The 23,777-nt window shown below is 37.2% G+C and overlaps 2 protein-coding genes across 2 annotated transcripts; one reads left to right on the top strand and one right to left on the bottom strand.

Annotated features, from left to right (window-relative positions):
* Positions 1–3,001: 3,001 nt before the first annotated feature.
* Positions 3,002–19,551, top strand: LOC145485007 (protein STPG4-like). The gene is made up of 7 exons (XM_081463643.1): positions 3,002–3,176; positions 3,367–3,444; positions 5,949–6,209; positions 12,707–12,780; positions 13,661–13,715; positions 15,786–15,905; positions 19,207–19,551. The coding sequence occupies exons 1-7, from the start codon at positions 3,003–3,005 to the stop codon at positions 19,327–19,329; spliced, it is 885 nt and encodes a 294-aa protein (XP_081319769.1). The 5' UTR covers position 3,002; the 3' UTR covers positions 19,330–19,551.
* A 1,914-nt stretch (positions 19,552–21,465) lies between these two features.
* LOC145485037 (uncharacterized) lies at positions 21,466–22,319 on the bottom strand. The gene has a single exon (XM_081463685.1). It carries the CDS (start codon positions 22,317–22,319, stop codon positions 21,720–21,722), a length of 600 nt encoding a protein of 199 aa, XP_081319811.1. The 3' UTR covers positions 21,466–21,719.
* Between the last annotated feature and the right edge of the window lie 1,458 nt (positions 22,320–23,777).

Here is a 23,777-nt window from a genome sequence, read left to right as displayed (position 1 = left end):
ATTATTTTACACTAAGCATAAACTGAACTACAAAGAAATATTCTCGAGAAGAGTGTCACAGAGAGGTTGTACTTGTAAACATGAACGTCAAGCCTGATTTCTCCCCAGCTCCTTCCATCCCAGGTTCCCCCTGTTGCTTTTTGCATTGATGAGTTTATTTTTGGCTTCAAGAAAATGATAAGTGTACATTTCCAGCAAATAACACACAGGATTAGGTTTTAAATGTTTAATTGACAGTACATTGACAATAAATAGATAGCTTTCCATGGTGGTTGCATGTACTACCAGAAATGGGACCTGCTTGAATGGTCTTGCAAAGGTAGTGGAGGATGGTAACTTAAGGTTTAAAAAGATCAAAATAATAAGACTCCTCATAATATTCACCAGTCAAAAATTGCAGTAAATGTTTATATGACCTCCCTTCCCTCTTTGGTTTTCATATCGCCCCTAACTCTTTTCAACAGAAAATGTAAACTAAAAGACAAATTTCCTGATGAGATCCAGCACCACGAACTCGAGTATGTATTTACCATTAAAAAATGCAATTCTCACAATTAAATGATCCAACCCCCATCCACCTTTTAAGTCCCGTCCAAGCAGATACAATGCAGTAATGTACATGGAGCTAATATCATAATTTATAAAACATTAAATAGCTCATTTCCAGTATCAATGTATTGAACTGAAGTCTTCAGATTTTCACATAAAGAATTTTTTTCAGCACCCTCACCTGCACAAAAAAGAAAAATAAAATTTTCTGAAGCATGTCAAACAAACTACAACAATCACTCTGCATAAAGCATTTTTGGATCCTTACTTAAAGAAAATTTACAATATTGTTTAGGAATTAAAATAAATCAGACTTCAAATACCTAAATTGTTGATCAACAGTGCCAATTTCGTAAACATAATAAGATTCAGCAACAGGAACTCAAGGTGACCAAGTTTGGTACTCAAGTTTTGCAAAATAAGCATACGTAATTGCAGCCAACAGTGAGGCCCCTTATTTGATCTTAGGTAACCAAGAAAGCCCTCGCCCCAGTGACCCTAAACAAGCTAACTTTCACTGTTTTGTTGAGAAAGTGAAACACAAGCCACCTTTAGCAACATAACAAAGGTAATCCTGGTAGGCATGATAACCTTTTTTCGTCAAAATACTATGACTGGCCTACCTGGGGCAACTCATGGTATGAAGAAATAAAAATTAACTCACAAAACCCCACAGTGATCAAATGACTGAAAGGAAGCCAAAGGAAGAAGGATAACTGAGCACTGGAGTATAAAAAAAGGCTTAAGTAATCCTGGAAGGACCACTTCATGTCATATATTAAACACTTGATAAAGTTGCCTCAGAAGGGTCTGATAGGGTTGCCTTCAGTACCCGAGACCATATAAATGGGGCCTTGTACTCTCTCCTTCACAGAGGCTCCCTATGGGAAATTGAATATACTCCGAACTACCAGCCTGTGGTCAAAGCAGCACGAAAGTGGCCTATGAAGAAGAGAAAAGTCTTACAACACTAGACTGCAAACTACGGGTAAAATGTAGACTGCAGGCTTTTTAGGAATATCATATTCCCATTTTCATTTATAGAGATCGAGCTAACCATACACCAGCTAACCTGTGCCGTATATTTCAGGCTAAACAGAGCACAAGCTCTATATAAAGGAAATGGGAATAGAATATTCTTAAAAAGTCTGCAGTCTGCATGTTATCCTCTGTTTGCATTTTAACCACCGTTATGCAGTAGGCAGGCTTTGTCTTATTTAAATAATTAAGCTTAAGTTCTTGTTTGTGAAAGTTCTCATTTCCTTCATTGTGGATAATATTTCTGTTTGCTAGGCCCATTGCAGAATATGTGAAAAGGTTTCAGTTTTGTGAAAGAACACTCCGAGCACGAGATCGCAGATATTTCATACTCAAATGGACTGATCATTTTTACTGCTAATTCTTCAAAATCATCTTCAGATACAATGTTTTCCTATACATATAAGCTATTCTGTGACCAAGTTACACGTTTCTTTACGTTACCGACCACGTAAATAGGGCAATTTTACAGGGCGAATAGTCAAAATTTTGCCCCACATATTTCCAACGGAGAGCGATGACTGTAACACTTTAAATACACTTTCTGCAAGATTTTTCGGTTATAATTAAAATCTACTTACCTCTAAAGAAAGAAAAATGATAATCACTCCTTGAGATCCAAATACAATACCATTTGAAGCTGGAATGATAGGAGAAATCTGCCTCAAAAAGTTGTATCGGCGAGAGGCGACGACGCCATTTTCGAAAATTTTGTGCATTTGCGCGCTTCTTTCGCCGTGACGTCATAATGGCCATGATCATAGGGTCAGCCAAATCTGCCTCTCCCTCCAGACCGGTTCGGAACCGCTCGTCAGTCATTCGCCAAAACTTAAGGTATTGGCACCTAGTCAGACAAAAGCTATTTTCGAACAGACTCCAAAACTTGCCAAGCTAAATCCAGCTTATTCCATCAACAGCAACTCTCGCGTTAAGTCTAGTAATCAATTTTATCCATTCCTGGGGAAAAAAACTTGTGATTCGCATCTCCTCGGCGTTAAACCGCAATGTGACTTTTACCGCTTCGCGCGTTTGAGCTGATGTGCTAAATGCCACTACAATTAAAATTACACACCTCCAACCTTATTGCTCAATTATAAATGCTTCGAAAACATGATTAAAGTACAGATTTAAGTTCAAGATATTAAAATAAGTTGATTGGCGACGTCTTTGTTGTCCGCGTAGAGGCTTTGGTTTACTCAGCTGAGCTCGCCCTCACCCCCAGCAGAGCTGAGGAGACACAACGCGACGCCCTGTTTCCCCGTGAATGTTTTTTCAAACAGTATAATAAAAATCGATGTAGCAGGTTGGACGGCTTCTCCAACCAATATAATGAGTCAAATAAGAGTTAGACAAGTTGAATCTTACCTGATGCTTGCTTCCGTGATTCCCCACGTTGTCCGTGTTGTTGGACTGAAATGGCGCAAAGAATCTGGGTGCGATATCTCATCCCGGGGTGGTTGCCTTGGAAACGAATAGGAAAGTTCGAATTTCTGAACATGGCGAACATCGGAGGTCCGATACATTTCCAAGAACCGAAATCTGGACCAACTGGCTACCCACTACAACCTAGATCACCCTTAGGAATTCTAGTAAGTTCACAAGTTTCAGCAAGTGAATAAGTGCACATTTTTCATGCTGTTTTACGGTCCATGTGTATGTATGTATGTATGTCCATGTGTTGCGCGTTATAGCTACAACTTGCGTCAGGTATTTTGAGCAAGTTCTGTTTTGCAGTCCTATTAGCTTGTAAGCTAAAGTTCAACGTGATTATCTTTGTAGTCCGGAAGACGAAGCAAGAGTCCGTATTATGAAGAGCCTGTGTCAGATAGAGAGGAATGGTGGCGATCGACGCTGAAGGTAGAGTGTCTTTGCTTGTGTGGAACACAAGAGTTGCATGGCATAAATATGTCATTTCCTGCTTATCAGGGTTACCCTATATAAACACTACAATTTTGGTAAGAACTATTCCGACACCGCGCAAATTGAAGGTTAATAATGATAATAATAATTGTAATACTGATAATGGATGCCAGTTTTTTTTTACCCATTCCCCCCTCCCCCCTTGGGGGGGTGTAAGATTATATCTGAATAAGTATAGTAAAAACTAATTAACGATTTTATTATGACCTCGATTGCTAGTAGTTAGTGGGCATGATTGTTAGTAGTAATGAGACCCTGTTAGGGGGGTACCCATGTCCCCTGTCTGAATTTTGCAAGCAGCTATGGCGGCATTTCGTAAGGTTCCTATGTTGTCTGTCAGCCACACATATAATACATCAAAATATCTTTGTTTATTTAAAAAAAATCAAACTGACACAGTGCTCTCAAGTCTCATGCATAGTAAATGAGCGTGAGACTCACGCAAAAGAATTCAATTGTACACTCTCACGCTGAAACTATCATTTCTCATGCATTTATTTTAAGCAACTTTGTTCCCAGGCTCTCTCTCCTCTGCCTCCCTTGGTCACTGGGAGAAAGACCCTGGTTGCGGCTGGTTATTGAACCGTTATTGACAAATAATGTACATTCAAATCTTAAAAACATTCACTGCATTCACAATTCCAAAATTTGCTGTCAGTCTATTTTGCCATTGGTGTTGCTTTCCCTATATTTTCGCTGAAGCAGTCTGGTATTCGATGCCAGTTCGTGGCTCTCATGTCGCCGTTTCAAGGCCATGTCACTTGTTGGAATTTACCCCTAACAGGGCCTCGTTAATGTGAGAAGTGTACTTGTAAAATATTACTTTTTTTCAAGTAATAAAAAAGTGTGAAAAATGATTTCAAGATTTCTATGAGGTCATAGTTTATAGGGCCAAAAGCCAAATCAGCTATCACCTCCTAACATAAATCAACTAGCATACTATCAAGAATGTTGTCCTCTGATTGGCTATGCTACTCACTATCTGTTCTGATTTAGACAGTGAGTAGCCAGCAGCAAAAACTAAGACCTAAGACCCTCTCTGAACATCAAAAACTAAGATCTAAGACCCCACCTGAATCTCAAAAGCTAAGACCTAAGACCCCCTCTGAACCTCAAAAAAAAAAAAAGAACTAAGAGCCCCTCTGAAAAAAATAACAGCCTTGTTCTTGACACTTGGTTTTGGTTTTGCAATGCCCAAATCTTTTGAGCTTACTAAAAAAAATTGCTACCGTCATGAAACTTGTTTCAGTCACTCTTTTAGGTACAGGAGTTTGGTTGACATGCATAAAATAATGTGACAGTGTAGCCTGTCTAAATGGGAAATATCAAAGATTGACAAACAGGAATCAGATCTTCATAGCAAACATCAGTTTTGGGCTGCAAAAATTACACGCATTGTTGATTTAAGTTTCAAATTAAAGCAAAGTCAGGTCTTAGTTTTTGGGATTCTGGGGTTTCTTACAATGTAGGTCTTAATTTTTGAAATTCTGAGAGGTTCTTAGTTTGTATTTTTTGAGGCTTTCTCAGGTTGAGCCCTTATTACTATCACACAGTAGTAACAGTATTTGTTACAAAACATTGGTTAATAAAGCCATTTTGAAAGTGCGCGACCTGCTAGACATTCACAGTTAGTTCCTTGATATACCATTAAGTGCCTTTTGAAAACATCAGTTATTTCATTGATCACCTGCAAGATTGGTGACCTCATGTTACAAATCCCTAAGCTTGAGATCTCCTCAAGACAAATGTGATGTTTGCTTCCTCACCCTTAGGTATAAATACTCATTACCTGACTTGGTTGTAGTGAAAAGTAAGATTCCTGAAAATTAAATTAAAACTAAAACCACCTTTGTTAAAAATAAAATTTTGACCCAGGGTAGAAATTGATCATGTAGGTCAAAATTTTATTTTTTGGCTCTCACTAGATCAAAAGCATTATTTTGATGTTCAGCTGCTCTTGCCTAGTGAATGTCAAGACTGCAATGTTACAATGTGGCCTTCTTATCTCATTGAAATCTTCATGTACAGTTAGTAATTAACTCAACCTAAAGTGTTCTCTTCCAGGCCTTTATTTACCCATTGACACGTGGAGCTTTTTAACAAAGATGCATTTTTTGGATATTTTTAGCCTGGATATGAGCCAAATTAACGGTGCAGTGCTGTACCAACTGAGCTATCAAGCTAATCCCGTTCAAGCCTGTCAAGCCTGAATTTTTTTCTTCAGTCTTAAATTTCACAACTGCTTAAGCTGTATGAATAACTGCAATGATCAATCGTGTCTTCATATCTTTCTCTGCAGTTCAAATATAATTATGATCTTTCATATATTCACTTAAACGGCCTTGCTAGGTGTCTTAATTAAAGCCCCTACAGCCTGTTTATGTCGTCAGTCAGATCTTCCAATATACTGTCTATTAAATGTTTTGTCTTCATGGTAACAGGACACACCAGTTCCTGGGACCTATGACATTAAAGATTTTGTTGAGGAACTACATGGAAATCCTGTGAGAACTACTTATGGTTTTAAGAATGCAGGAAGAAAGAGAAATGCTGACCCCTCTAGAAAAGGTGACCTTCTCATGCCTGGATTGTACAAACATGGAACATCTGTAGATCAACTGGATAAACATCAAGTAACTTATAGTTTCAAGGCTTGTGACAGATACCACACTCCAACAGCTCTAGTAGGATATATCGACAAGGTATTGTTTTTCTTTTTTAATACTTGACATTGTGTTACTGTTTGAGTGGAATTAATAATATTTAATAACTGGATTACCAGCTAGATGACGATTAGTATGGTAAGTTTACCACAAAATGTCACTAGATTATCTGTGATTCTTTGTCCTTGTTAAAAATCGTGTCCCCAGCAAAGAACTACTGAACAGAACAGCTTGTTGTATATACTCAATGTACATTATCATGCTGATCAATGGCCACTCTTTAAATGGCTTTTGGTGTAAGTGATCACCATTGATACTATAGCAGATACATGTAGCTGATAGTCTGGACTGTTTGAAATAACCAACTTTTTGAGCATCTGGCCAATGCCTACTCGTTGAGAGACCACAGAATTTGGAGGCTATTTAAACCCATTATTTAGTAGTTTCTTGGATGAAACTTGAAGAACGAATTTCAGAAACATCAAACAGACTAACAAGAGACATCAGATTGTGTATGTATATGATGGGACTGTGAATGATTACCCATCTTCTTGATTTTTTCTCAGAAAAAATACTAGTTTTTAATTTGTGTTGTGGACATTATGTAATGATCAAGCTAACACTTCTGTATGAGGGGACATTGGGGTTTATGGTACTGTGGTATTGGACTATACCTGGCGCAAATTTGGACACTGAATTGTCTGTAGAAGTTTTCATAGCATTGTACGTCTGTATGCTTTAGTTTTATTAATATTGACTATATATGCAAGTTTCAAAAGTTAGCAGTCTCATGTAAGGCCGTAGAGTCGTAGAGTCATAGAGTGGTAGATCCTTATAGCTTTATATTGCTTATTAGAGATATAGAGCGAAAACGTAATATTCTATTTATCTAAGCTACATGTATAATTACAACAACTGTTCATTTATTGTTTTTCGAAACGCAGATTTATATTGCCCATTTTTCTTTCAAGTACTTAATTAGATGCAAGCTATATCATTTTCCAGGATATTTTACTGTTATATATCTGTAATTTATAACCTCTATGGTTTTACCTTGTACAGCCGTAGAGTCGTAGAAACAGGTAATGTATTTGTTTTGTTTTTACTGCTACATTTATCCCATTGTTCTTGTAGGTACAGCCGAAGCATTTATGTTCCATGTATAAAGTTGTACCCACTTTTACGTGTTTACCTCGCTACACCTCTACGGCTGTACTGCTCTACGCCTGTAAGGCTTTACATAGAGTTTGAATGAACCTTCCCTCAAAAGTTTACTTACACTGTAAAACTCCCCTCAAATGAGTTTATTAATTGCAGGGACAGACATTGGGTCCAAATTCTATCAAATCTTTTTTTTTTCCCATAGGCGATATTTCCATAACATCCTTTATTTTCTATTCAGTTTGAGGGACGTTTGTTCCCCTCATTATTGTGGCACCATACATTACGCTACAGTGGAAATTCATCTCTTGATTTCAGAGTTACATTATCGCTTTATTTAGCTGCTGTTACGTGCAGAAAATCTTTATAGATAAGGCGCTTATGCTTAAAACTGTTCATTTTTTTTTAGCATTTACTTGTTTGTTACTATTTTCCATTTTCCATATTGGCTACACGCACAAGTAATGCCCTTATATCTAAAGGGTTTACCGTTACACACAGGTTGTTTGCTTACTTTTTTTTTCTTTTCTTTTCTTTCTTTTTTTCTTTTTTTTTTTGTTTCTTTTTTGTTTTTTCCTTTGTACGAGTATGCACTCTTTTTTCTTTCTTTTTTTTTTGGCTGTTGTCGTTAAAAGTGTGACAGGCCTGACATGACTCCTGCAGGTTTCGTGATGTTGTATAATTAGTTTGACCTTTATAGTTTTGCTCTAACGAGTATATCTTTTAGAGATCTGCCTCTTATGTAAGAGATAATGGGTGGTTCCTGAAAAATCTCTTGAAGCAGGGGTTGTTTCTCAATGACATGCCATTTGCTGATTAAAATCTTTTTGAGATTTTGCACTAATGGGTTGTATTTTCTGACAAAAGGCAATATGATTTTTCACACCTTCTGTTTTTCCCGAAGCGCGTATTTTCTCTCTAAGAATTTGACTTCTGCGAGGATCTTTTCAATTATGTTGTTTGGATAGCCTCTGTCGCGTAATCGCGACTTGAAATTATTAATGCTTTCTTCAAAAAGTGCTTTTGAAGAGTTAGTTCTAAGAAGTCTGAGGGCTTCCCCTTTGATGAAGCCCTTTGCCTCACCGGGGGCGTGACAAGAAGAGAAATACGTGTACTGAAAGGTTTCAGTAGGTTTAAAATGTGTGCGAATGTCTAGGATCGTAGAATCGTAGAATCTTTCGCCTTTAAATACTGTAGTGTCTAGGAAGTTTGTATCTTTCTCTGATATATTAACCGTGAATTTAATGGTAGTATGATGCCTGTTGGCTTCTAAGATAAAGAGATCAATCTCTTCTTTTGTTGTATCCCACAAAGAAAATATATGATCGATATATCTTTTCCACTCAAGTGGTTTCGTTTTGCTCTTGTTGATGATTTCGGTTTCAACTGTGGACATAAAGATATTGGCAAAAGCAACTGCCAATTTAGTGCCCATCGCAGTGCCGTGAGTCTGAAGGTAGTCTCTTCCACAAAATTGGAAGGAGTTCTCCTGAAGTATAAGTCTACACATTTTCCTTAGTGCATTGGTTGGTATCAGAGTTTCTCCTTGATAGAATGTTTCATATGCTTTGCATACAGTTTCAATACCCTCTTCTTGAGGGATGTTGGTGTACAGGCTGGTAACGTCTAGTGATACCATAATTGTGTTGTGTGGGACTTTCGCCTTTTCTATGAAATTGATGAAGTCTTTTGTATCCTTGAGATACGATTTTTGTGATTTTGCTATTGGCTCAAGGATGTAGTCTACAAATGATGATATTCGTTCTGTTGGACCATCACAACCTGATATTATAGGTCTTCCTACAGGTGTAGGTTTGTGAATCTTTGTAAGTGTGTAAAACACTGGTATGCGCGGTAGGTCTGGCGTTTGACATAGCCATTTCTTCGTCATATTGTCGATGTAGTTATGGCGGTGGAGCTCGTTGATGAGGTCTTGAACTTTGTTGAATGTTTCTCTAACCATAGATGTTTCTAGGGGCAGGTACTTATTTTTATCATCTAGTTGTACCTGGCCCTCTTCAATCTTATCTTTTTTGTTCATTATGACTGTTGTTGATCCCTTGTCTGCCTTTTTAACGTTTATTTCAGAATTTGTTTTAAGCTCTCTGATAGCTTTACGTTCTTTGTGTGGCAGGTTGTGTTTTGGCTTTGATAATTTAATTTCTGCAAGCTCTGTTTTGACTCCCTCTAGGTAATTTTCTAGAGCGACTGATGGTTGTACTGGTGGTTCCCAGTGTGATTTAACGTAGAGGGGATGTGGCTCTTTTTCTTGGCCATGAAAAATGTATTTTAGGCGCATTCGCCTTTCAAATTGTTTGAAGTCTTGTAGGAGTTGTTGCTTAATGCGAGTTTCTCCCATGGTTGGTGTAGGAATGAATTTTAAACCCTTCGATATTAGATTTATCTGGCCAGTTGACATTTCGTAATCTGAGAGATTTTTAATGTATTTCTGGTTGTTGTTTGCAGATTTTTTGATTTTATCTCTCTTTGTTATTTTTCTTCTGTCATGATGTTTCTTGTTTTTAACTTTGCACTTTTGTGTTTCCCTGCCCTTTGCTGTTTCGTCAGAAACAAAACAGGGATAAGATTTATCTTCTTTATTCTGGTTTTCTTCAAACTTTTTCATTAATACATCAAATTTCTTGATCCTCTGCATCAGCGTGTTTGCTAATGTAATTACATTCTCACTACGTGCCTTAGGCTTATTGTCTCTGGCCGGAAGTGGCCAGTTTTTGATAAGTTTCTCATTGTCAGTTTTCCTTGCCTTGGCCAGGTTCATTTTCTGCTCTTTTTTTCTTCGTTTGTTCTTGTTGCGTTCTATTTTCCTGTGATGGAAACGTGTTAATGCACCAATCAGCTTTTGTTCGGCGTCCTTTCTGATGTGGTTTATGTCCTGCTTGAAGTCTTCATCCGGCACAATGTTTGCTCGAACGTTGTATCGTAATGATTTTGGACATGTTTTCTTTTCAGTGTGCGCCTTAAGCTTCTGGATAGAATCTTCAGATTTTTCAATTTTCTTCTTCAAGGCTATGGTGCTGTCGTCATATCTTGTTCTTTTGCTGGTGACTTTAGGGCTGTACATCTCTGAGGGGCGTTTGCGGGTTGGCGGTCGTTGGCCACTCTCCAGCTCGTCTTCACTGTACAACAGCTCTTCCTTGTTTACAGCGTTAATTTCGTTTGCGAGTGCTAGCGACGATGAATTGCTCTAACATGCGTGTGACACATAAGTTGCAATTTCAAAACTTAAAAATAATTGCTTAGAGTGGGGACAGGAGAATTGCGTGTGTAAACAGGGTTTGAAACAAGAGGAGGAGTATAGGTGGGAAGATGAAATTTTTTACGGATTAATATACTAGAAAAAAATTTCTATAATGCTCTCTCGCTTTCCATTTTATATTGTGTGGAATCAGCAATAGACACCTGCAATGACAAAATCTCTTTTTAAGATTAAGAACTAATGTATTCGAAAATATCAAGCAAAAAGTACCGATCTGCGTAGCAAGATTGTTATAGCAAGACTTGGAAGGTGAGACTTTATCCCCTTCTAATACAATCATTGGGAAATTATAAAGCTAAATACGTTACAAGTTTCCGCCTATTTTAAAAGTAAACTTTTAAAAAGCGAATGCTCTGAGAAAAAGTGGTGAACCATGCATAAGGGCCTTTTGGCTAAAAACCACTCTGGCAACTTTTAAAACTTTGATAGCAATCGAGGTGATGGGAGTTCAGGAACAGTAATGGTGTAATACAGAGCCGGAATGGGTAATAGGTGATCGGAAGATTATGATTTGAAAACATTGAAATTTTTGGGAAAGATACATGATTTTGAAACGTAGAGAAAATGGAAGGACAAGGAGTTTGACCGCATGATATAGATGATAATGCCAAAAAGATGTTGTAAGTAACAGCCTGCGAACCAAGTAGCTTACATATCAAAAAAACACAGATCCGAAAACAGTATATTGCTACAGATGATTAATGAAAATTACAGGGCAAGGGTTTTGCTGTTGGTACATAAATACGTGCGGAAAGAAAAAAAGTGACCAAAACTCAAAGTAAAGAACCAAAAAAAAAAATAAGAGGGTTAGAAGACGTAGCATACAAAATTACAAGCGCATAGTTTAGAGTACAACAATAGAGGTGTAGAGGTGTAGAAACGTAGACGCGTACAGGCGTAGAAACGTAGAGGCGTACAGATGTAGAAACGTAGAAAGGTTGAAGCGTAGAGGCGTACAGGCGTAGAAGGGTACAAAATTTCAATAAACAGTAGATCAGTGTAAAGAAGTAATTTAAAAGAAAAATGTAGAGACAATAGCGGTAAGGATATATTATAGTAGGAAGAATAAGGGAAGAAAAATTTAAGTTTTAACTAAATATATATTAGGAAACGCGAATTAACCAAAAAAGTATAAAAAAATTGAACTGTAAATTTCAAAGGATGGATGAGATAAACCTCAAAATGGGATTAAATCGTCCGAAAAATAGCAGCACATTATGCGGCAGCATTACGAGGAAAAACTCATACAAGAAAGTGAGAAAGTTGTCAAGAACCTGTTTGGATGTATCATTTTGTACATTGTGGAATAAATTGGCAATAATAATACATTGGTTGCCAAGGCAACGCAAACGCGCATTAGGAAAAAAGACAAGGGAAAATTAAAAATAGGCCAAGAACATGCCACAAAAGGCTGGCAAAAAAAGAAGGCTAGGCGTGAGCCATAGGCATATAGGCGTAGAACTCTACGAAAACTTCTATGCCAAATAGTGTGTCCAAATCTGGCCCACACTTGTATTGGACTGAAGGGTAGAGTACATAGAGTAGAATAGAGACTCTTTTCTGTAGAAAGGAAGGGTCAAGTAGAGTAGAGTAGAGTAAATATCTGTAGCAAAAAAGGAATCAAAGTCTCACAATGCAACACTTTATATGGCATAGTTGAGACTCAGTTCTATTACTGTAATCTACTCAACCCTGCCCTGCCCTGCCCTGCCCTGTATGGTACTGTTCTACCCCAATGTATATAAATCCGTAGAGAAAAAGTCTGCGCTAAATTTCCAGACTATTTTGTGCTGGGTATAGGATTGGTTGAACCACAATTGCACCTATTGTCCTGTTTTGGAGGTGTCAGCCAGATTACCTGGCGCAAAACAACCTTTCCTTTAATAAAAGAGATATTCTGGTAAGTGGAAAAGTTATGAGGTGCTTGCTGCTCGCCATCTGTATTTTCTATAATGCTCACTGCTCACAAGACAAATTTGATCACTGCTCCTGCTGGCAAAAATAAAAGCACTGCTTGCATGCTCACAAATGCTGGCAAAGACCATTCCATACCCCTAATTGTGTTTCTAATCATTTCAATCTCTATATTTTTTTGTAGGAGTTTGTGAATAGTCAAATAAGCCCTAACACATATTACTCTGGCTATAAGTATGTGCCAAAGCTACCATCAAAGTAAGTGAATCTTGTCCAAGTCAAAGTTTTTGTCATTTTATGACTCCAAGTTTCACTGGCAAATCAGAAGGAAAATGACTGAGATTGAGCATGTGCATGGCAGTGTGAAAGATTATTTTTTTCCACCTAAAGCTGCTATGGAGCTCCCCTGAAATGTACTATCTGTTTATTAGGTCAAACTACCTCAATTTCTCAAGTTTTTCAAAAATTGCCTGGCATTGTGTACCAGTTAATGGGGAAGCAATCAAAAAGTATGGGAGTGTACTGAGATCCACTTGCTTGCGTTCTGTATACTAAATGTAAATCATGCTTTTAATTGTGCATAAATTATGAGTACAAAAACAACATGGCATATCCTGTAAACCCCTCCACTTTCTTGTAATTTTATAGAACAGTCTTTCTTTCCTTTTAAAATAAAATGCATCTTTTGGAGTTCCAAATGTGTGGTTCCAGAAAAAGGAAGGAATGACTATGAACCAAAACCAGAATTTCAAGAGGGATAGGAGATTCAAACCAAAAAAACCTTCTGTGGGAGGGGTGTGAATATTTTCTGGAACAACACAGTGGAAAGAAATAACCCAAGGGAATAATCATTAACCAATGAAAAAGAGGATATGGAGAATCTCAAAAGCAATGAATTCAATGTTGTATAAAAGCGTGCTTGGAATGTAAATGAACTACAAATTTGTTGGTTTGTTCAGAATGAAAAAGATATTCAATTTTTTTTCCCACATATAAAGCCTTACCAAGAATGACCTGGAATTTAATATACAATATAAATTCATGAAAAAAGATTGCTTACAGAAAACTGTGCAAAGGTACAAAGTTATATGAATGATGAATTGTTCAATGTTAGATTGTTCATTGCTTTTTAATATAGACATCCGGCGTTCAAGTCCCAAGAGCACAGATTTCCAACGGTCTACTTTAAGCCAGTAAGGGATGCTAGCCAGGCACATTATAATTGTACTTCACTGTCAAAAACACAGTAGACATTATAATAGCAGATTTGCATGTTGTCGTCATTTGACTACAACTACCTGAATTCCTTTCGTTTGTTCTTTGTTATTTAAATTTTGATTTCCCAGTGGGTTTTAAATAACAATTGCCCTAATTAGCATAAGAAACAGAAAATGCGAAGGATTCTGGTAGTCGTAGTCAAATGACGCCATCATGCAAATTGCCTATTGCCAGCATACAGTACATCATAAAATATGTGCTAAGACTATTGTAATAAGGGAATCTTAATATTTCTCAAATCAGAACACTTGATTACTCTTTGTGATTTCTTCATTCAGACTGCAAATCACCACCTAATTGATGTTTACTTCCTAGAAACATGTTACAGTACATAATGAGTGATATATAATTTTAATTACATAAATAAGTATCTATTTAGATTTGTAGGTAATCACATGATTTTGAGTGCAAATATAAGTTGTGGCTGCAAAATAGAAATGCTGCAGAATTTCAGTCAAACCTGTGGAGCTGCCTCCCCCAGTTTTCAAAGTCACAAAATTTTTAACAGTAAAAAGAATAGTGTAAATACATGTAATACTGGAAATAGAACCCCTGTTTACCTGTCACCTCTATAGTGGCCTCCTTTTGGCCTTAGGGTGCTCTATTGTCCTCACCCCTGTTAAGCAGCCATCCCCAAATTAATACACATACTTTGTTTTGGAAAAGGGAATGACAGATAAGAGTCCAAAATATAAATTGACCTCTGATAAAGCAATTCAAACACATGTTTATTATCGTCTTCACATGATTCCATGTTGCCTTAAACCATGTAACTTAAATTTGAGTAAAGTAACATTTCTTCTGAACCTTATGCTAATTCCTGATGAAACCCCTATGAAGCAGCCACCTCCCATTTCCCCGGCTGTTTAACAGTTTATAGGGGTTTGTCTTTATACTGTTCTATACAGTAAGTAGTGCCATAGAAGATATTCAGTTGTTTGAATTCACTGCAGCATACATCACTGGCTCATGAATATTTGGAACAATCAGCACCAGGATAACCCAGTGATTCCATCTCCTGCAGGTGGTCTTCAGTGATACTTTTCTGAAGCAAAATAATGAGAATCAACACACTTCTGTTCAGTTTATAAATCTTGGTATGAAAGAACATTAAGATGAAATCCGATAGGAAATGGAGCAATTTCAGGTTCTAGTAGACAAAAATCTGGTACCAGAATAATTTTAAGTATTTTACAGTCATTTTTACATTTTCTTAAAGCTAAATACATAAATAATTACCTGAAATAACATGGAAAGCAGTTTCCTGTGGGAACAAGAGAAAATAACTTTCAAAGTTCAGAGAACTTGTGCAAACACAGGCAAAATTTCATCATCAGTTTCATTTCACCAGTACTTTCAAGTGTTTCATATGAAGTTCAACATTTGTTTTCGATGTTTGGTGTTGCTAGAAATGATTTTTTTGAGAGAATATTTAAAACAGTCGTACAGAAGTTTGCAATAAGATTTAAATAATCTTGGTACTAGATTTTTGTCCCCTTGTTACTCGAACTTCTGGTGGTGAACTTCTGGTGATTTTCTCCAGAACCTAGGCAGGTTCATCAAAGCCCATACATCCATTTTTGTCCATAAACATGAAAAAAAAAAAAAGAACTTGGCCAACATCCAACCATCTTGGGCACACACTTGGTTGATATCCATGTACATTTATGAACTATCTTAATAGATTACACATTGCATATGGTAACAAGTTTCTGACAAGTAAACATCAAAGGTTGTGTGGTTTGAACTGACTGGCTGACAAGTTGGCAAAGTGGGGAACATTGGGTGGGGTCAACAACGATAAAGGTAGGAAAACCTTAAGTGAATTAAGATCTGGGTAGGCCTGGTTAAGGCATTTATAAGGGGACAGTCACTTCTAGATCTATTGAACCCAAAGAAATAAATTGATCATTACTGATTACAGCTTCAATTTTTCTTAAATGTACACTTGATTTGAAACCTGCTTAATGTGCTCTTTTCTCCAGAGAGAAGGTCCCCCTCCTGGACAGTACAAACTTTCAAAAGACCCCATTTTACCAAAAGGACCAAATGTTACATCACCATTCAAGTCAAGAACTCCAAGATTTGCACAACCTCATGTCCTGGTACTGTATGTGCTTGTTGATGTTTAGCAAATGCAGTCATGGCTATCACTGTTTTACAATAGTTCTGGCTGTCTTTATCTCCATTTGATCAAGAATACATGAATGGGTCATTAATCATGCAAGAGACCAAGATCTATTCTTTACGACCAAAACACAGTCAAGGTCCATGATAATGCTAACACAATCAAGGACAACATCCATGTGTCTTGACCAAACAATGCCATAAAAATGGAGTTTAAAAGAACTCACCATTTAAGTGGGATAACATGGGTAATCCTGAGCAGGAAAGAATGCCCCATTTAAATTAACCAGCTTGTTTAACCAATCACATCATAGGGATGATGCTACATGCTGTGACTTCTTGGCTTCAATTTAGTTACATATATTCCTGTGCAGTGCACTACAGTACTCACAGGGAAGGGGGTGGAGGTTGATTAGCCTACAAAGGTACTGTTGGAGGGAGAGAAACACAAAAACGAAAGTAATTTTAAAAATTATTAATAACAATAAGAAGAAACATACAGCAGGTAAACATCACCTCTTTGTGCTGAAAAAATGTGGTTTTGTATAGTGTGATTAATTACCTTACAATAAATGATACATTTCATCTGCTGTTACTGGTACTGAACTTCTCAGATGTAAAGACATTTTGATTATTAACACTGAGGCCTTCAATTCATCATTTTTGACAGAAGCCGAATATTGTTATGCATGATAATCTACATTGTAGGCTTGCATGTGACCACCTTAGTAACAATATTGCATTCTGAAAGTAAAGAATGATCATCGCAGTAAATTTTCCAATTTAAGCAAATGTGTGGCTTCATAGCTCAGTTGGTAGAGCATTGCACCGGTATCGCGGAGGTCACGGGTTCGAATCCCGTTGAAGCCCTGATTTTTTCATTCTTCTTCTTTCCAATTGCTTAAATTGGAAAATTTACTGCGATGATCATTCTTCACTTTCATCTACAACCGCTGTTCATATATGAATTATTTCATATAAACTTCACAATATTGCATTCTGTTTCCTGTGTTTTGAGAATAATTCACATCCATTAAAAAACGTCTAGGGTTATTGGTGATCATTTCTCAGTGTATGGATCCAATGTAGACTGCAAGGTCTCCAGGAAAAGCCATCATTGGAGGCAAATGTTCTGCCTTACTAACAAGTTGTTGGGCCACATTGTATTCCCTTGGCTCAGCCCCCGCAGTCGTCTATTATAATATGTACAAGATGATAGGTGTAAACAACACCCCAGTACAGTTTGAGTTCCTCTTTTTACTCTAATGATCCACTTAGAAAAAAAAAAAATTCAGAATGAATAAAATAATACGAACTTAAACTTCAATTATGAACTAAAAATACAACAACTGAATATGAGAAACAGCAAACAATGGAAAGGAAAACATGATTACTTACAAGATCTGTATAACACCCTGTAACTGACAATGACTGAATACAAACTAGAAAATTACAATGCTATAAACAGAATTTTGAACAAAAAGAATAGACTTATGAGGTTAAGTGATTAACAGTAAATGGATACATAACATATGACATAAAAAAAAACTACCGGTAATCTCCAAGTACATTTAAAACTACACGAAAATTTAAGTATGCAAAATGAACTTATAACAAAGACCAAAAAAAAGACAAGGCAACCAACAAAAAACTAGTGAGACAATCTCAGGTAGTGCAGAGTGTAACTTACCGCTCTGATGCAGTAGTCACACAGGTCCTCACCCCTGCTGTTCTTTCCCTAGGTAGTCAACTAGGCCTTTTCCCCTTTGCAGAATATGAGCATTCAAAAACTTGATAAGACATAATCTTAGCCATGTGTGTTTCATGTTTTTGTTTTGCCCAAAAATAGTTAACAATTACCGTTTGTCAAGACGGTTTTAAATTTATTGTGGTATTTTATCTTGAGTTTCGTTCATTTTGTAGCATCACTTTTCACGCCGTTTGTAATTTGATGCGTTTGTTTTCCTCGTGAATGTATGCAACAGGATACCTTTGTTTCCATGAAAATATAAGATGTGCATTTTTTTAACTTACTGCTGGAGATAAATGGAATATTAAATATCTGCTGAAAAGTCGAAGAGGAACAATTTTGTTTTATTCAAAATGTAAATTTTCATTTCACCGATAAACAAGAACTGATCTAATTATCAAATAGTCACGCCGCATCACAGAATAGTGCGTTCTAATTCTGTTGCCAGCCGAGTTGGTGTGAATAATAAAACTACATCAAACTAATACACAACGCTATTGAGTAATACGCCTGAGGAGCGTTTCAACGAGAAGTATTGAAGGTAGAGATCTTTACTGGACCGAAATTATATCCCACATTGGTGAGCAAGTCACCTCATCGACTGATGAAATTAATTGGAGATTTCAGTAAGTGTCACGGTGTCTGCGGCAATAATAACAAAGTTTCTTTTGTCACAAATTTACTAGTTTTACATGTAACCAATGCGGAAAAGTTTCGGCTGAATATGATCTTTGGGCTCTCTTTCAAACAAGCTGCTAAGGAGAAGCAATATGTTCCCATTCTCTATTTCAACCCTGGCAAACACACAATAGTTATAAAACTGCAGATGACATTTCTTGAATTGAGCTAGGGAAGATTCCAGAAGATACGCAGTCACAGTAGCTTTCTTTGCACTAAAAAAAGAGAACTGATGTTACCTGAAATATAACTGCTATCCCAGCCAAAACAAGAGTGTGATGTCACTCATGACAAAAATAAAAAAAAAAACATGCATCTGAACTCGAGAACAGAGTTTATCACACTAGCAATGCTAGAACACATGTGTCTTATATGTTATGAAATGTATCTCTCACCTAACATATAGTCCACTTTGATGCTAACTAATCTGCGCATGCGTTTGGAGCAAATTGCTTTTGTTCTTGAGAGAATGGCACCACAAGGATAGCATGAGATTTGCAAAATCATATATATATTTTTATCCTCTGATCAAAGAAAGCAACATAAGTATGACACGTTTTGTGTAATGCACTCGGGTACCTTCCGCACCCAACACCCCCCCTTTCCACAAGGCTAATTGATTAATTGAAATTAATTAATTAAACAAACATTAAAGTTTACACCTCATGGCGTCAGCGACTTAGCGAACAGCAGCCCCCTAAACCATCCCAATAGTGCACTCTGCACTAAAAATTAACTCTTGTGGTTACAATGGGGGATCATTCTTGGGGGGAGTGTTGCATGATGACCCCAAACGATGGCTGCAAAGGAGACTAATTAAAGTTTTAACTTCGTTTTTCTTGTTTTTACAGAAAACCCCTGGTCCTGGAACATATTGTAAAACATATCAGACACCTATGCCGGACACAATCAAGAAAATGGCAAGAAACTATGGGCTTTTTTTTACGTCGGGAACTTACGGAGAATATTATTGATAGAATCTACTTTTTATATGTGGAGAGGAATATTTTGTGAGAAGCATAAGATGTAGTTGTAAAGTAGGATTATGGAGTTGACAAGCAGGAATTACTGTCATGTTATATGTCAAGTAAAAAGGTCACAAGATACTCTTGGCACATGCACAGCAAAAAGTTGTAAATAGGTTTATTTCCATTTTAGAAAGTTTGAATGCAAATAAAACTTTTAAGGAACAATCACAAGACAGTGTAAATATTCACTAATTCAGTAAAGCCCTTTTACCTGACATATTTCTAAAACTCAATAATTAATTTATTTAGCATAGATTTATTTTGACTCTTTATTTCCCTTGTTACTTCATAGCTGTTATAGCTTTCATTGACATGATACACCAAACACAAGAAAGTGTTAATACCATTTCTAAACACCTAGAAGTTCATGAAAAATAAGTTGTACTTCATGCTGTACCCATCTGTAATCACCCATCCATTTCCTGTTGAAAAATGTGATGAAACACTGACTCTTGTGTTTGATAAATCAATTCCATCTAATAATGTTACCTGTACTTGGAATTTCCTAATGGTTATTGGATTACATGAAGTAGAATGTACTAACTTTTAATCAATTGAAAGTGATATTACTGAATCAGCCACTGGTTTGGAAATCAGGTGAGCTGGGTTGAAACAGACACCAATGGAATTTTCCTTGTGAATTTCCCAAGTACTGCATTTAATGTAGCAGTAAAAGGGTATGTATTTAGTTCATCAGTATTTGAAAATCAAACAAACTGAATAAGTGTTCAACTGAATTTGTGTGCTTGTCTGTGTTCAACTGAATTTGTGCGCATATCTCTACTCAAAGTGAAGTACTGAGGAGGCCAAAGTCCTGCAAACGTTTTGGAGAAGTTTCCTACACTTGTCTCTTTTTGTTTTCATGAAGTTGACTTGAAGTCTTGTTTTTATTAATGGGCAAATGAAGTCTTGAAATGATTTGTTTGTTTTCATACAGGGCATTTCTCTGATGCACTTCTGAGAAATAAGTCACATTCTAATGATCTCACAAGCTTGGATTCAAACCTATGACTTCCCTGATCTTCTTGGGCACTCTAATGCCTGTGTGGGAGGCACAGTGGCCTCATGGTTAGTGCACTTCTCTCCAGATCGAGTGCTCCAGCTTTAAGTCCTGGGGCCTGTTTCTCGAAGGTCCCAAAAAGTTTTCACACCCTGAAAGCCATAGCAAGATCTCAAACCTTATGATTACAGAGCTGTTTTATTCACATATTCTTAATATGAGCAGAGGTTCCCTTCATACAAGGAGTTTCAGGTGTATAAACCTCTAGGTTTTTAGGTACAGATGATCTAAAAATGGCTTTGTGGGCCCAAAAAGTTTCCTGGGCTTTTCAAGAAATGGGCGCCTGGTCTGGGACATTGTGTTAGTGTTCTTGGGAAAGACATTTTACTTTCACAATGCCCCTCTCCACCCAGGTGTAAATGGGTACTGGCAAACTTAAAACTGGGGGTAACCCTGCTGCAGAGTAGCGACAGGGAATAGAAACACTCCTAGTTGCTTCATGCTAGGGAAACCAGGATGAGCTCCAGCCTGATGGGGCACTTGGTTCATATGCAGACTTATTCTTTTTTTACTCTAAGGCCTAATTCACACTAGCAACATAACAACATAAGCAACATAATAGCTTATGTTGGTAATGTGAACCAGGCCGTAAGGAAAAGATCAGTTCTTTCCTTAGTTCATGCCATTAAGTTGCTCTTAGTCATTATATGTCAGGATGTTCACACTGCAAACGACAATGACACGACATCCTTCTTACATGTATGCTGCTATGTTTTCATTGTTATATCTCAACTGTGAACCAGGCAACAGTGAGTTGAAGAGAGACTTCTGGGCAAGCTGAGGAATTTACTAAGTTCATATGTGACATGTGCCCAGCTTACTATTGGGTCATGACAATTGAATTGTATTTCACTGACCTTATATTTTGTAAATTTGTAATTTTCCAGGAATAGCTTGACATTTAATAAGCTACAATACATGTAAAATTGGTTAGACCAGAGGTGCAAATATGAGCTGCAAATATTAAGTGAAGGACAGCACTAAGCATGTCAATGCAGTGATGACATGAATGGTCATATCACTTGAAAGAAAATTTTATTTCTTTTTAATTTGAAACTCAGACACAAAAAAAGAAATCCTACAAAATCATTCATTTTTTGGTTATCTATTAAAAATCAGTTGCTTACAAAGACTTTTACAGTGCTTATGCTCTTGAGGGTTAACATCATCACACAATACTACGCACATCATTTGGTCATGTAGGTTAGTTCTATAAAATTATCTCTTAGCCCGCCTTCTAGTACACTTGTTTACAACTCAGGAATTTTCTACCATGTTATTTGAAAAGAACAATCTTTCCTTTCTCAAACTTTTTGTAGAGACAATGATTAGTTTCACCTATTTTGTCAAGGGACCAGATAATTTTGGCAACAAGCTTCTCATCTAAGTCTGAGGTTGCAATACTATCATCGAGGTGGTTCAACAGATCCCTAAACACATTGCATCCTAGTAGGGAGGCTCCTCTTAGCTTCTGTAGCTCCTTCCTTTGTTTCTCATCATGCCATACATCCCTTGCAATCTTGTACAGAATATTAACAAGATCAGTCGTGTTTGATAAATGTTTTGAAGTCTCAAAGAAATCAAGAAGTTCTTTCACAGTTTCATGAGACTTGCCCCGTTTTACTTTAACTGGTGGGGCATTGGAAACTGAAGAATCTGTACACATGTAAACACTGTTATAATGGTTGCCTCCAGCAGGGTGTAAAGGCTTGTTGGTTGTCCCTGATAGGTACCTTAAGATATAGATGTTCATGTTTCCAGGTAACAGTGACAGAACTTTTTGCGTCAAGGGAAGGATGTTTCTTCGAAAACCTTTTCTTGTTGCTAAGAACAGAGTCTGCAAGCTGGGACTTGTTAGCATGTTCAGTTTAAGCATCTTGTGAGAGCTAAGCCTTGGAATAATCTCTGTCAAGTATTTGCCAACAAGTAAACTACTCTGCAAACCAGAGAAAATGACATCAAAATGAAGGAAAAACTGTAGAAACAAAGTTGACTGCCATCATTGTACCGCCTATTCCATAACAAAACTTCTAATCATTCTAAGGCCCTATTCACAAGGAGGTAGGATAACCATAGTGCTAGGGTTACTCAAGGGCTGTCACATGTCTTATTTTTTCATGGACAATGCAGGTAGGGTAACCATCCATAGCCCTAGCTGTGACTTGGGAGATTTAAGGACAGTGCTTACTAAATATGAAGGTTTTTCCGCCAGGTTAGGACCATGCAGAAAAAGTAGATCTTTGCAAGGGCTATTGGGATCCACAAAGAAAACTGGGGTAGCCACGCATTTTTTTTGAGATAATTAGCCTTGAATCTCAGCAAAAATGCTGACATCAGCATTTTTCTAAAAAAAAGAAGGAAAGAATATTTCTTCACAGATTTCCTTAGAAGTTGCCTTTACATAGAGAAAAGCAAACACGTTTATAAAAATCTTAAAACTTCATGGTAAATAGTAACATGAAAACCATTTTTGGTATGTTTTTAATAACAAAATTGTTGCAACAGGGCTTTTGGCGTCTCTGACAGTCTTTCGCATGGCGCTTAAACCATGCCTTGTGTGATGCGCAGAACTTGTGCACACTAACAAAAGAAGACCCTGTCATATAAGGGAAGGGGCCCCAATCTCGTTCCCAGAGTCTTTGTTACCCTTGACCAGCGGTCGGAAAACGAGAGCTCTGGGAGCAACCATTTCAGGCATGCGCCATAGATACAGACTGCGGTTATTTCAAAATGGTTGCTTCCAGAGCTCTCATTTTCCGACCACTGGTCAAGGGGAACAAAGACTGGGAATGAGATTGAAGGGGCCCTGGAAGCATCCTCCTTCTTTCTGTTTAGATTTTCCTTGAGACACTAATATCAATCAAATTTTTGTAATCAAACATTCAGCAAAGTGATCAGGTCACACCTGAGGAAGAAATTTAGGTTGGCAGCTGGGCTACTGTTCAAATCACTCAGGATCTCTCACGCTTTCGCATGACTATACTGTCTCCGGTCGCCCCAGATCCCGCAAAAAACCTCGCGCATATTTTATTTCAAAATGGCGACCGTTAACAAGTTTTAAAGTGAACTAGACATAGTCAAGACTAGTGAGCGTTTTTACTCAAACACAAAATTCAGGGGTGAACTCAAACTAGAAAATTTATAGTGAGTTTTAATTGGTTCGAACTCCGTGAGAACTCGCTATGATGCAAAACTCCCAGGGTATCCAATCGATGGAAACTAATGATCGGAAATTCAGTCGATCAATTGATATCAATCGATAAAATTAGTTAATTGGTATCGATTGGTATCGGCCAATCGATGACCAATCGATAACCACACAAAAACCGTTCAT

The sequence above is a fragment of the Orbicella franksi genome, chromosome 4 (genome assembly GCF_964199315.1).
Source record: "Orbicella franksi chromosome 4, jaOrbFran1.1, whole genome shotgun sequence".
NCBI classification, from domain to species: domain Eukaryota; kingdom Metazoa; phylum Cnidaria; class Anthozoa; order Scleractinia; family Merulinidae; genus Orbicella; species Orbicella franksi.
This window is presented reverse-complemented; position numbering and strand designations above follow the sequence as displayed.

Bases quoted from the DNA above. Each gene is read 5' to 3' on its own strand.
- LOC145485007 (XM_081463643.1), top strand. From the start codon at position 3,003: ATGGCGCAAAGAATCTGGGTGCGATATCTCATCCCGGGGTGGTTGCCT. The intron at 3,445-5,948 runs GTAGAGTGTCTT...TCATGGTAACAG, and splicing joins GGTGGCGATCGACGCTGAAG to GACACACCAGTTCCTGGGAC. The intron at 15,906-19,206 runs GTACTGTATGTG...TTGTTTTTACAG, and splicing joins TTGCACAACCTCATGTCCTG to AAAACCCCTGGTCCTGGAAC.
- LOC145485037 (XM_081463685.1), bottom strand. From the start codon at position 22,319: ATGCTTAAACTGAACATGCTAACAAGTCCCAGCTTGCAGACTCTGTTC.